General features: G+C 35.3%; 1 protein-coding gene across 1 annotated transcript in view; it reads left to right on the plus strand.

The window, feature by feature from the left end:
* Positions 1-12508, plus strand: part of RGS18 (regulator of G protein signaling 18) — a 26815-nt gene extending 14307 nt beyond the window's left edge. The window contains exons 4-5 of the mRNA XM_008052912.1: positions 9076-9242; positions 12101-12508. Of these exons, the coding sequence (XP_008051103.1) occupies positions 9076-9242; positions 12101-12358 (425 nt within the window). The 3' untranslated portion in view covers positions 12359-12508. The remainder of the gene's footprint in view (positions 1-9075; positions 9243-12100) is intronic.
* Positions 12509-12885: the final 377 nt, after the last annotated feature.

Genomic DNA, 12885 nt, shown 5'->3' on the forward strand with positions numbered 1-12885 from the left:
ATGTGTGTGTGTGTGTGTGTGTGTGTGTGTGTGTGTGTGTGTGTGTGTGTGTGTATTTGAATGACCCATAGTGATATCCAAGAAGGAATAGTCTACCTCTAGGAATGTTTTTCAGCTTGTATGATGTCATAGTGAGTGGAATTTGCCAGAAACTCCGTCGAAGTTTTCCAAATTGATGTTGTCATCTTGTTAGCATGCCAAGAAGAACCCAACTAACAATAGAAGGCTCACACTGGCAAAACTCATGAGGCTGGGCTCCAATCTAATAGTATAAATTCAGAAATAAAAGTGTCACTGATAACTTTTTCTCTACCTTTTCATATGCCCAAAGAAGAAGTCAAATTATGGTTAAAAATGTTGCTTGCCAAGCATGAAATTAGAACATTAATTAAATGTTTAATGGCATCATGCTAAGATAAGAATTGACTTCTTTTATAAACTGGCATATTTTTAATCACATATACTTGTCCATATTCACAATAGGACAGCATTTTTGGAATTTTTATCTGTTGCTTTTTTTATGCTAACTGGGTCTGTTTGTAAATCTATCTTGTGAATATTATGGGTCTAATATTTCATTTAAAATACAAAACATTTCCTGAAGCTTTTTTGTATTTTTTAATACAACTTTATATTTTTACCGTTGATTTAATTATGTATTGATTATTTATTTTAATAAATAATTAAATGATTTCATCATGCTGAAGACCAAAGATTTGGTGTCAAATTAGAACAGGGTCTTCATGTTATGAATCTCACAATGTAGCATGGAAAAGAGAAGGTAATAGGCAGTATCAGTACAATATTCTAAGTGTCACCCAGCATACCAGGAAGCCATGTATGAAAGACATTCAACTTATTTTTCAGGGATTGTTGAAGTCTCTTCAGACAAGAGTACTTCTAATTTAAACCTCAGTGGAGATGGATGGTACAGATTGGATTAATGAAATTTCTTTGATGAAATTGGAATAGGAAAGGAATATATTCCAAAAGGAGCTAAAGTTAAGAGGCAGAGGAACATGAAACATACATGGAAGTATAAGTGTTTCTCTGTGACTAGAGTTTAAAGTGTAAAAAAGATAAAGGGCATTACTGGAAAATTGTAAACAGTGAAGAATCATTATGAAATCTGTACTATATAAAGATATTAAAGTGACTAGAGTGAGGGTAAGAAACTGGGAGTTTGGAGGGAGAGGCAAGAGAAAACCACAGTCAGAGTCTCCAATTCGGAGGGTCTTTTATTATTTTTAAATTTGATTTTATTATAGCGATGTGGAATAAAGAGGTTCTTATAATAACGTTTGTGTAAGATGATTCTAGTTTGAATAAAAGTAATTACAGATTGCATTACAATACAAAGAGGCGAAAGAGGGAGAATTGACAAGAACGATCAATTGTGTGTGAGGTAAGAGGAAATCCGGCGGAGTTCTGGTGTATCTGAGTGGACGGTGTCATTGAAAGGGAAGTGTGTTTGGGGTGAAGATGATGAATGTAGCTGGATCATGACTATTTCAGTGGGAAATTCAACGGAGACGTTTACCAAATGTTGGCTGTATGAACTTGGATCTCCAGGAAAGAGGCTTCAAATGAGTTCCGAGAATCATCAGCATATCAATTGTATTTGGGTGTTGAAGTGATATTCTAGAAAATGGAATTTAAGGAAAGGATGAAAAAGGATAAGCTGAGAAGGATTTGTGAATGCAATAGTTCGAGATATAAGGGGAAACTTGGGAGTTTAGCTGCCATGGAAAAGAATTACAGGCAGATCTCTACCATGCCTTCTGGAGTAAAGAGATGAACTCACATACGGGCTAAAAAAAAATGTTCACTGAATATAACATTAAGTTCATTGGCAAAAATAATTAAGTAAAGAGTTGAATAGAAACCACATTTTAGTGTGTTGAGAAGTAAATGAGGCAGAGGGGATTAAGAGATTAAGTGTAGAAAATTTAAGACTTTATGTTTGCAAGGAGAAAAAATGGTAAGTCAGTATCTGGAGGAATATTTGAAGTCAAAAGATTTTTCTTTTAATGATTTTTTTGTAATGAGATTAAAATCTTTTAATTAAATCAAAATTTAATTCAAAAGTTGTATTGTTTTCCAAAAATCGTTTGCCATGCCTCATTTTGCCAGCAGGTGCCAACAGTATGTATAATGTAAAACTGGGGACAAAGGAAAAGGAGTTCAGGAAAAATGTTGGAAAAGAAGATAGGTAAATAGAAAAGAGAAGAGGAAGACAGAAGAGGAGGAAAAAGGAGAATGCAAGGAACCGATTTCTAGCAAACCTCATGCTGAATAAGAAACAAGAGGTTAAACCAGCACAGAAAATACAAAGAGATAGGAGCAGATAGTATGAATGAGAAGATATGGTATTCTATAATCCTATGAAGAGTATTTGAAGAAAGAGTCAGCCTTATCAGATGCTGCCAAGTGACAGGTCCAGATGAAACTCACGAGATTTCCTGTGTAATAACTTACCTGTAGTAGCAGAAAGATAAATAGGCCATAACTAGAGAGGGAGACTGTATCTGAAGAAAGATTACCAAAAATCATTTACATCCTACTCAAATGTAATTCTTAAAAAATCCGTTAAAACACATTTTTCTTCCCTCAACACTTCTGAAATGTAACTAACTAACTACCCTACCTCCAAGCAGTATAATTTCTTGGGAATTTAATGTTCACATTTTTAAAAAACCTATTCACAGATGTTTATAGCAGCTTAATTTGTAGTAACAGAAAAACTAGGAATAACATATATGTTCTTCAAAGGGTGAATGGTTAAACAAATGGTAGTATATCATGGAATGCGATATAGCGACGAAAAAATCAAACTATGATACATGTGTCAACCAGAGAATTATGCTTTGTGGGAAAAAAAAAAGCCCAAACAATATATTCTATATAGTTTCATTTAAATAATGTTCTTAAATTGACAGAATATAGCAATGAAGTTTAAATTAGTGGTTCGCTGAGTTTAAGGAGGAGTCAGGTACGGGAGAGATGTGAGTGTGGTTACAAAAAGACAATATGAGGTCTACTTGCAACATTCTGTATCACGAGTATTTCAGTTAATATGCTTATCCTGGTTGTGATACTTGGCTATAGTTTTACAAATTGTTACACTGGTGAATGGAAACTAAGTAAGTATATTTGTGGTCTCTATTATTTTCTATAAGGACATGTGAATCTATAATTTTCTCAAAATAAATGTTTACTTTTTAAAATGCCTATAAGCTTGTTGGGCTCGGTGGTTCAGCTTGTAATCCCAGCATTTTGGGAAGCCGAAGCAAGTGGATTTCCTGAGTCCATGGGTTTGAGCCAAGTCCAGGAAACTTGGTGAGACCTCATTTCAACAACAAATTTTTTAAAATTAGCTGGACATGGTAGCACACACCTGTAGTTCCAACTACTTGTAAGGCTGAAACAGACAGATCGACTGAGCCATGAGTGAGCCACTGCACTCCAACCTGGGCAATGGGGTGATACTCCAACTAATTAACTAAATAAACAAACAAACAAACAAATAAATAAATAAATAAAAATGCCTATGAGTCAAATAAATAAAAAGTAGAATGCTAAAAATGGTTGAAAGAGCACTAGTTTTGAAGTCTGGTTGTCTTAGGGTTGAAGCCAAAGTCTGCCAGTTTGTGAGCTACATAAAGTTTTTCTGGCTGAACCCTAAATAATTGAAAATCCTTAAGATCGTCATCCATTACTGTCACCACTGTCATCATCACAACCATTACCATCAAAATCCTTATGGAGTTCTTAACTATGAGACAGTCATTCTAAGTACTTTGTGCATCTTAACACATTTAATCTCTAAACAGTCCCATCAGGTAGCTGTCATTATTATCTTAATCTTAAATACTAAGAACTTAAGCACAGAAAGTAAAAATAATAGGGCCACACCATAACTAGATGAATATGAATTTGAGCCCAGGCAATCTTCCAAAAGAGGTGATATCTGCCCTAACATTTATGGGGCAGAACAAATGTGGAAGAAAAAAAGACTAAGCTAACAACTCTTTACATACATATTTTATCCTTCTAATTTGACAAATATACTTTGTAAACCACGTGAAAGGTTACATTTGAATTTAAAATTCTCAGACCCTTCACAGTTCTGCACTATAAACATGGTCTACCTTCTTTCTCTACCACCCATGGTTTGGTTGAATAATGTGAGAGGCTTTCTTGAAAATTTGAGTTGACACTCCCATTTGCAAATTAGAGACTGATTTATGCTCAGGCCTTAGAGTATGCATACAGGTGAGTCAGGGTGCTTTTCATGGTTGGGCTTGGGAAATAGGACTGCGTAAACCCTAAATGCATAGAGCCTTTGGAAAGAGAATTTCAGGATCCTGAGTACCAGAAGCATGGTATAGAAGAGAGTGGGATGAGATGCAAGTGGAATGGTTTTTCAGCTCTGTAGAATTAGTCCTCATACTCTGAGAGGGAGGCATGGATAATGAGAGACAAAGTGACTTCCGGCAAGATGGCAATGGGGCACTTTGATCCATGAGACCCTTCACATAAGAGAACACCCATAAAGACTCTTGCTCTTCCCCACGGGCTGCGGTACTCACCGTTGCCAGCCTGCTCTTCACAAGCTGCTCAGCTGCCAGTGCCTCAGCTGCAGGCAGCCCAGATCTGAACTACTCTCCACAGCAGGTCAGGGGCAACTGAACCTAACTGTGAGCACCTCCACCAGCCTGCAATGAGAGGTAGAAATCAGAGCTGAAAGGACATTGGACTTAAAGGAAAAGTCTCAGAGTGTGCTTGGTTCTCCTGTTTTAATATATTTTTTAAATTCTTTGTTTGTCTTATCCATTTTTCCCCTTGTCTCCCTTTTCTTACTGTTATCAATAACATTTTCATACTTGCTTTGGTTCTGTTAGTTTACTGACTGTATTCTATTCTATTTTATTTTTTTCTCTTTAGATCTCATGTTTGTATAGGGGAATAGTACACCAGTAAGGAAGTTGGTTAGCTTGTACGTCTGTATGACTGTATGTTTTTGTTTTCTCGTATGTTTGTTGTTGTTGTTGTTGTTTTACTCATATCTGTCTTTGTGTCTCTTCTCTTTTGTTAGTCAGTACATTTGTCTGTTTTCCCTCTTACTCTTCTCTCTCCACCTTTCTCATCCCCCCACTCCCTGTTCCATGTGTTTCCCTTTTCATATCTCATTTTGTGTTCAAGGAGTAAACCTATAACCCCACTGCATGGACAGATTGCAAGGCAGTGGGTTCCAGATTATCCATACATCTGTTGGTGGAAACTGGGATCTGAGAACAAATTTTGAATCACAGCTCCCCCCTTAATTAAATGTTAAAACTGCAAAAAGCACTGCCCCAACCCACAGTCCAGCTCCAGAATTGAACAAAGTCAGAGGATATACACAAGGAAGAATAGGAGATTGAACAAACAGAAGCAAAAGCAACCCCTCCACCCCTGAACAACAGAATTAAAGAATACAGGGAGGGGAGAAAAGTGGGGAGGAAAATCTACAAAAATGAAGAAAAACTAAAAGAAGAATATAAGTCTCACACAGACCCCTGGGAGGTCAGACACTGAAAAATCAGACTTTGGAACACAATGAAGAGCCCCTAGAATGACTGGTCACATACTACAAACCCAGACATCAAGACATTAATATAGAGAATAAAAAGACTTGAGGAGAGATGAGGAAAATAGGAAGGAACTGATAACTGAAATAACAGCAGTAAAGAATACTGTGATTGAAATAAATAACAAACTAATAAGCACGGAAAGCAGAATTAGCCAGTAGAAGAAAGAATCTCAAAGCTTGAAGACCAAAATACAGAACTAACCCAAACTGACAAAAACATAGAAAAGAAGCTTAAAAAGACAGAACGAAACCTTCAAGAGATGAGCAATTACTTCAAGAGACTGAACCTAAGAGTAATTGGACTTGCTGAGGCAGAAAGAGAGACAGAGACCACCCTGGAACAAACATTCTATAAAATTATTCAAGAAAACTTCCCTCATCTCATCAGTGATGCAAAAATTCAAACACAAGAGATTAACAGAACCCCTACAAGACAACAAATGAGAAGACCAACTCCCAGACACATAATAAGTCACCTAAACAATGTAGGTATAAAAGAAAAAATCCTAAAAGCAGCAAGAGAAAAGGTCAGACTACCTACCAGGGAAGAGCAATTAGAATAGTAGCAGATGTATCTACAGAAACACTTCAGGCTAGGAGAGCTTGGAGCTCAATCTTCAAAGTTCTCAAAGATAAACAATTTCAACCAAGAATAACCTACCCAGCCAAGCTAAGCTTCATCAGAGAGGGGGAATTAAAATCTTTCCCAGACATCCAATCCCTAAGAACTTATGTTGCCTCCAGACCACCTCTACAAGAAACACTTAAGAAAGTATTAAACACAGAAGAAAAAGAGAGAAGAATGACAATATTCTTCATAAGTGTACAGGAAAAAGATGGAAAACACACATGAATCAACCCAAAAACCAAAGAAAAGACAACAAATAAACAGAAATAACAACAACTCTATAAGAATAGGGATTAAACTCTCACATTTCAATAATTAGTCTGAATGTGTCTGGACTAAATGCACCACTGAAAAGACACAGAATGGTGAACTGCATAAGAAACCATGATCCCATTATTTGCTGCATCCAGGAGACTCATCTCATTATAAGGGACGCACACGGACTCAAAGTTAAAGGATGAAAAACAAGTTTCTAGGCAAATGGATCACAAAAGAAGGCAGGAGTCATAATCTTAATAGACAAAACAACCTTTAAGTTATCAAAAATTTTAAAAAGATTCGAAAGAACACTACATAATGATAAAAGGTTCAATCCATCAACAAGAAATATCTATCTTAAACATATATGCACCCAACACAGGAGCACCAGCATTTATAAAACAACTACTAAATAAACTAAAAAAAGATATTGACTTTGACAATATTATAGTAGAGGACTTGAATACCTCACTGACAGCCCTAGACAGATCATCGAGACAAAAAAAGCAACAAGAAGATCCAGAACCCAAACTTGACTGACACTTGGATCCAGAACCCAAACTTGACTGACAAAATGGACTTAGTGCATACCTACAGATTATTCCACCCAACAAACACAGAAGATGCATTATACTCATCACCACAGGGAACATACTCCAAATTTGATACCATCCTTGGCCATAAATCAAGCATAAACAAATTCCATATGGTGCTGGGAAAACTGGCTGACCACATGCAGAAGATTGAAACAGGACACCTACCTATCACCATACACAGAAATTACTCTAAATGGATCAAAGACCTGAACATATAACCTCAAACTATAAGAATCTTAGAAAACGCAGGAGACACCCTTATGGAAGTTGGAACTAGGAACCAATTCCTATCAAGAACCTTAAAGGCCAATATCTTAAGAAATAAAATAAGCCAGGCTCAGTGGCTCAGCCTGTAATCCCGCGCCTTTGGGAGGCTGAGGTGAGTGGATTGCCTGAGCCCGCGGGTTCAAGACCCGCCTGGGCAGCGAGACCTCATCTCTACAATAAATCAAAAAATTAGCCGGGTGGGGTAGCGCGCACCTGTAGTTCCAACTACTCGGAAGGCTGAGGTGGAAGGATCGCCGGAGCCCAGCGGGTCGAGGTTGTGGTGGCCGGGAGCAGCCACTGCACTCCAGTCTGGGTGACAGAGTGAGACTCCAACTCAAAAAACAAAAACAAAACAAAACAAAGAATAAAATAGACAAGTGGGACCTCATCAAATTAATGATCTTCTTCAAAGCAAAAGAAACCATCAAGAGAGCAGAGAGACAGCCCACAGATTGGGAAAAAATATCTGCCAGCTGTTTATCCGATGAAGACCTACATCTAGGATCTACAAGGAACACAAAAGTGCCAAAAGAAAAAAAACAAACAGCCCCTTTAAAAAGTAGACAAAAGACATGAATAGATACTTCTCAAAAGAAGATATACGGACAGCCAATAGACATATGAAAAAATGCTCAGTCTCACTCATCATCAGAGAAATGCAAATCAAAACCACATTGAGATACCACCTAACCCCTGTAAGAATGGCCATCATTAATAAAACAAGCACAACAGATGCTGGTGAGGATGTGGAGAAAAAGGAACGCTTCTACACTGCTGGTGGGAATGCAAACTAGTACAAACTCTTTGGAAGACAATGTAACGATTCCTGAAAGAACTAGAAATTGACCTTCCATATGACCCAGCAATTCCCCTACTGGGAATATACCCAGAGGAACTCAAATCATTCTACAAAAAAGATACCTGCTACCTGCACACATATGCTTGTTGCAGCTCTATTCACAATAGCAAAAACATGAAACCAACTGTGTTGCCCATCGAAACTGGACTGGATTAAAAAAATGTAGTATATATACACAATGGAATATTATGCAGCCGTAAGGAAGGACTAATATATGGACTTTGCTGCAACTTGGATGGATTTGGAGTCGATCATACTCAGTGATGTATCACAGAAACAAAGAACAGAGTTCCATATGATATGGTCTCACTCATAAACAGACCTTGAACAATTATAATGCTATAAGAAAGCAATTGGCAGCAGTGGGAAACTGTTGCAGGGGGAGTGTGGGATTGGTGGTTGAGGGTGACTGGTAGGGGAGGGAAGAGCATACCCCATCAACAAGGGTGATGATCAATGTTTATATACGTAACCCTGAAATGCACCCCACATCTTTATAATAAAAAACAAATAAATAAAAATAAAAATATTATACCTCTAAAAAAAATAGAGACAAAGCGAGGTCCACATTAGGGGTCCCTCTTACTCTTAAGCCTAAGTTGCACACTTAGGTCTAAGTTTGATATTGGCCTTATTTCAACAAAAATAATACTCACCTTTCATAGTTAGGAAAATTACATATGTTCCCTCATGTATATTTTGCAAAATGTCCACTGCTGTGCTGTTAGAAGACATAGCTTTCTTGTTAATATTTGCCATTATACTTTATTATCAAGTAGTATCTTTTTGCAGGATCAATGTTTTACAATTATATCATTTATTTTCTTGGTAGATGGACTGGAGGCTTTTACTAGATTTCTTAAGACTGAATTCAGTGAGGAAAACATTGAATTTTGGATAGCCTGTGAAGATTTCAAGAAAAGCAAGGAACCACAACAAATTATTCTTAAAGCAAAAGCAATATATGAGAAATTTATACAGAACGATGCTCCACAAGAGGTACAGTAAAGATGATTGTATGAATTGGTAACATCTTGAAAGCATTTTTAAGATAATAATAATTATTTTATTTTTAAAAATGTAAATGTTATTTTTCCAAACCTATTTTTACAATTTTGTTTACAATTGACACATAATAACTGTATGTACTTATGAGGTATAGTGTGATGTTTCAATACATGTATACATTGTATAATGATCAGATAAGGATAATGAGCATATCCATCACCTCAAACATTTATCATTTCTTTGTAGTGATAATAGTCAAGATTTTGTTTTATGGCTATCTTGAAATATATGATATATCACTATTAACTACCCTCACCCTACTATATAAGACCAGGAATTATTCTTCCTGTCTGACTATAACTTTATACCTATTAATCAACCTCTCCTTTCTCCCTCTATCCTACCCAGACATTGATAACCACTTTCCTACTCTCTATTTTTATGAGATCAACATTTTAAGATTTCACACATGAATTAAGTCATATAGTATTTGTCTTTCTGTGACTGACTAATTTCACCTCATATAATGTCTTCCAAGTTCATCCATATTGCCTCAAACAACAGGATTTCATTCTTTTTTAAATAGCTGAATAGTATCACATCTAAATTTTTAACTGCCCAAGCCACTCCCCTCTGAGAATGTATATAATGCTTGAACAAAACAGTGCCCTAGAGATTTTCTAATGAGTCTTTATTTTCTTTTATGAATATAATACATGTTTGTTAAAGAAAAAATATACTGTGCATATATATTACATTTTCTTTATCCATTTATTCATTGATGGACATTTAGGTTGATTCCATCTCTTGGCTATTGGAATTGGTTTGCAATAAACATAGGAGTATAGATCTCTTTAACTTACTGATTTCAAATCCTTTGGATATATACTCAGTATAAGAATTGCTGAATCATAGGTTCATTTTATTTTTAATTTTTTGAGGAACCTCCATACTGTTTTTACAGTTACTGTACTCATTTATGTTCCTACCAACAATATATTAAGAATTTCCCTTTCTTCGCATCCTTGCCAGCATTTATTTTTCATCTTTTTTATAACAGCCATTCTAATTGGGGTTAGATGATATGGTACTGTGGCTTTTATCCTATTTTACTTTTGGTTAGTAAAGTTGAACATGTTTTCAGAATGATATTTTGCATGTGTATGCCTTCTTTTGAAAACCAGTCTTTTCAGATCTAAATTTGTGAGAGATATTCCTTTATCAAATTGGTACTCCCATATATTCTACCTGAAAGTTCAATATTTTGTGAAATGAAAATGGTTATGTATATAGATTTATACATACAAGCAGAATACATTGTAAGACATTATCAATGAAGAAAAGGTATAATTGAAATTATTCCTCAGAGTTATTGTCATTCTAGACTAAGAATGAACACAATCAATAGCAACATTTGGATTTATTTATTTCTCCATATAAATCACCTTAGCACAAGTTTTCTATAAGCGATAAAGGCAAGAGAAATCAAGGAGTTTGTATCATTTGCCATTTTAATTTTAGCTCATCTACCTACACAATTTTTATTTGCCTAACAAATGTTATTTCTCTAATTTAAGACAAGTTAAAAAAATATCATAATAGAGAGATGAGATAAACCTAACTGGGCAAAGGTTCAAACAAAAAACAACTGCAATTTTTTTTGACTCCAAACTCAATATGAGGCCATTGTGTGATACAATTGTTAAAATGGTTATAAGACTAGCAAATCTTACTTGCCTGTCCTTAGGTATGAATTAAATAGAGTTTATGTGTTTCTATAAAATGTTCCACAAATACTACTTCTTCTTTGAGGTAGTAGAACTACTAATCTGTCAGTGTTAAGAGTTTTGTTTGACTATTAATTAGTATACTCCATGAGGTGATATTGTCTGTGAATATCTTTCCACAAAAAATGATTGTTATCTTCCTTGTTTCAGTATGTTGCAATCTGTTTTGTCTTTCAATGTATTAGTCTGGCTTACTCAAAGACAGTCTTTTACATAGAAATAAAAGGACAAACAAACTAAAAAACAGGCAGCTAGCAGTATGGTGTTACCCACAGGGCAAAGAAAGGACACCTACCCAAAAACCTACCACCATCAGAGCCATATATATATATAATCAGTAGTGCTACTTGAGACCCAATCCCCACCACTACACAATATGGCCACATAACAAACGCACATGTATACTCTCTGAATCTAAATTAAATAAATATAATATGTATACATATATATTTACATATCTATAATATATATGTGCATATACATCTATATTTATAATCTATAATATATATGTGTATATATATTCATATAGATATATATATCAACAGTGCTATAATACAAGACATTAAAGAATTTTATATCTTTAAAAGATTTCCATACTCAGGTATATGTTTGCCTACAGAAAAGTATCATAACATAATGAAACGAGCACTGAGATAAACAGAAACTCCAAACTGAAATCCCAAATATGCCCCAAGCTTAATATTTTTCTTAACTCAAATAATTTACTCCTGTGAAGTTTTAGTTCCTCAAAATGACTGAGTTAAGCTAATGATCTGTATGATGCTTACCACTGAAATATCCCATTATTCTAAATTAGCAGAGCGTAAGAAGGACCAAGAGTTTAAGGAGAGAAGAGTCAGATGAAATGTTAGCCAGATGAAATGCTAGAAGAGATCACTGGATCCCTAGACCCATAAGAGGAAAAACCACCCAAGCATTCCAGTGTGCTGTGCCTACTCCAACATTGTCCAATATGTCTTTCAAAAATATTTACTTAAGCAGATTGATAATAGCTAGCGTTTTTTTTTGTTTGTTTGTTTGTTTGTTTTTCTGTTTATTCAGGTTAACCTTGATTTTCACACCAAAGAAGTCATTGCTAAGAGTATAACCCGACCCGCCCTCCACAGTTTTGATGCTGCACAAAGCAGAGTGTATCAGCTCATGGAACAAGACAGTTATACACGTTTTCTGAAATCTGACATCTATTTAGACTTGATAGAAGGAAGACCTCAAAGACCCACAAATCTTAGGAGACGATCACGCTCATTTACCTACAATGAATTCCAAGATGTAAAATCAGATGTTGCCATTTGGTTATAGAGAAAATTTATTTTTCTCATTTTGATGACAAACTTGTACACCTGTTTCTAAGATACAGCATGTTTATGTTAAGGAAAAGTCACCTTTTAAGATAAATATGTCATGTGTAAGGATTTTTAGAATGTAAACCCAAACTATTTGCTAACAAAATACACACTGTACCTGCCAATATACTCTATAAAACCTTTCATTTAATGGTATTTCTCTCATAATCAGAAAAAATTATTAATTTAAAGGCAGTAAATAAGCAATAGAAACATTTTCTAAGGTTGTGGAGTTAAGTAAAAGTTAAGCTTTTGCAAAATGGTCAAAAGTTTGACCAAATATCTAATTCAGAATTTTTTTCTAGCTATAAACAGCATGATACTCAGATATTTATCTGTTCAGATAGCATTTTTCATAATGATAAATATCCCTTTCTCTCAATAACAGAGTGCACAAGTGATCAAGTTATTATAATGGGAGAGCATTTGGTCTTGTGTTACTAACTCTGGCTCGAGAATAGAGACATATCATTTCTTGTTATC

The sequence above is a fragment of the Carlito syrichta genome, unplaced genomic scaffold, assembly GCF_000164805.1.
Source record: "Carlito syrichta isolate Samal-C Ts95f unplaced genomic scaffold, Tarsius_syrichta-2.0.1 Scaffold287660, whole genome shotgun sequence".
Lineage (NCBI taxonomy): Eukaryota > Metazoa > Chordata > Mammalia > Primates > Tarsiidae > Carlito > Carlito syrichta.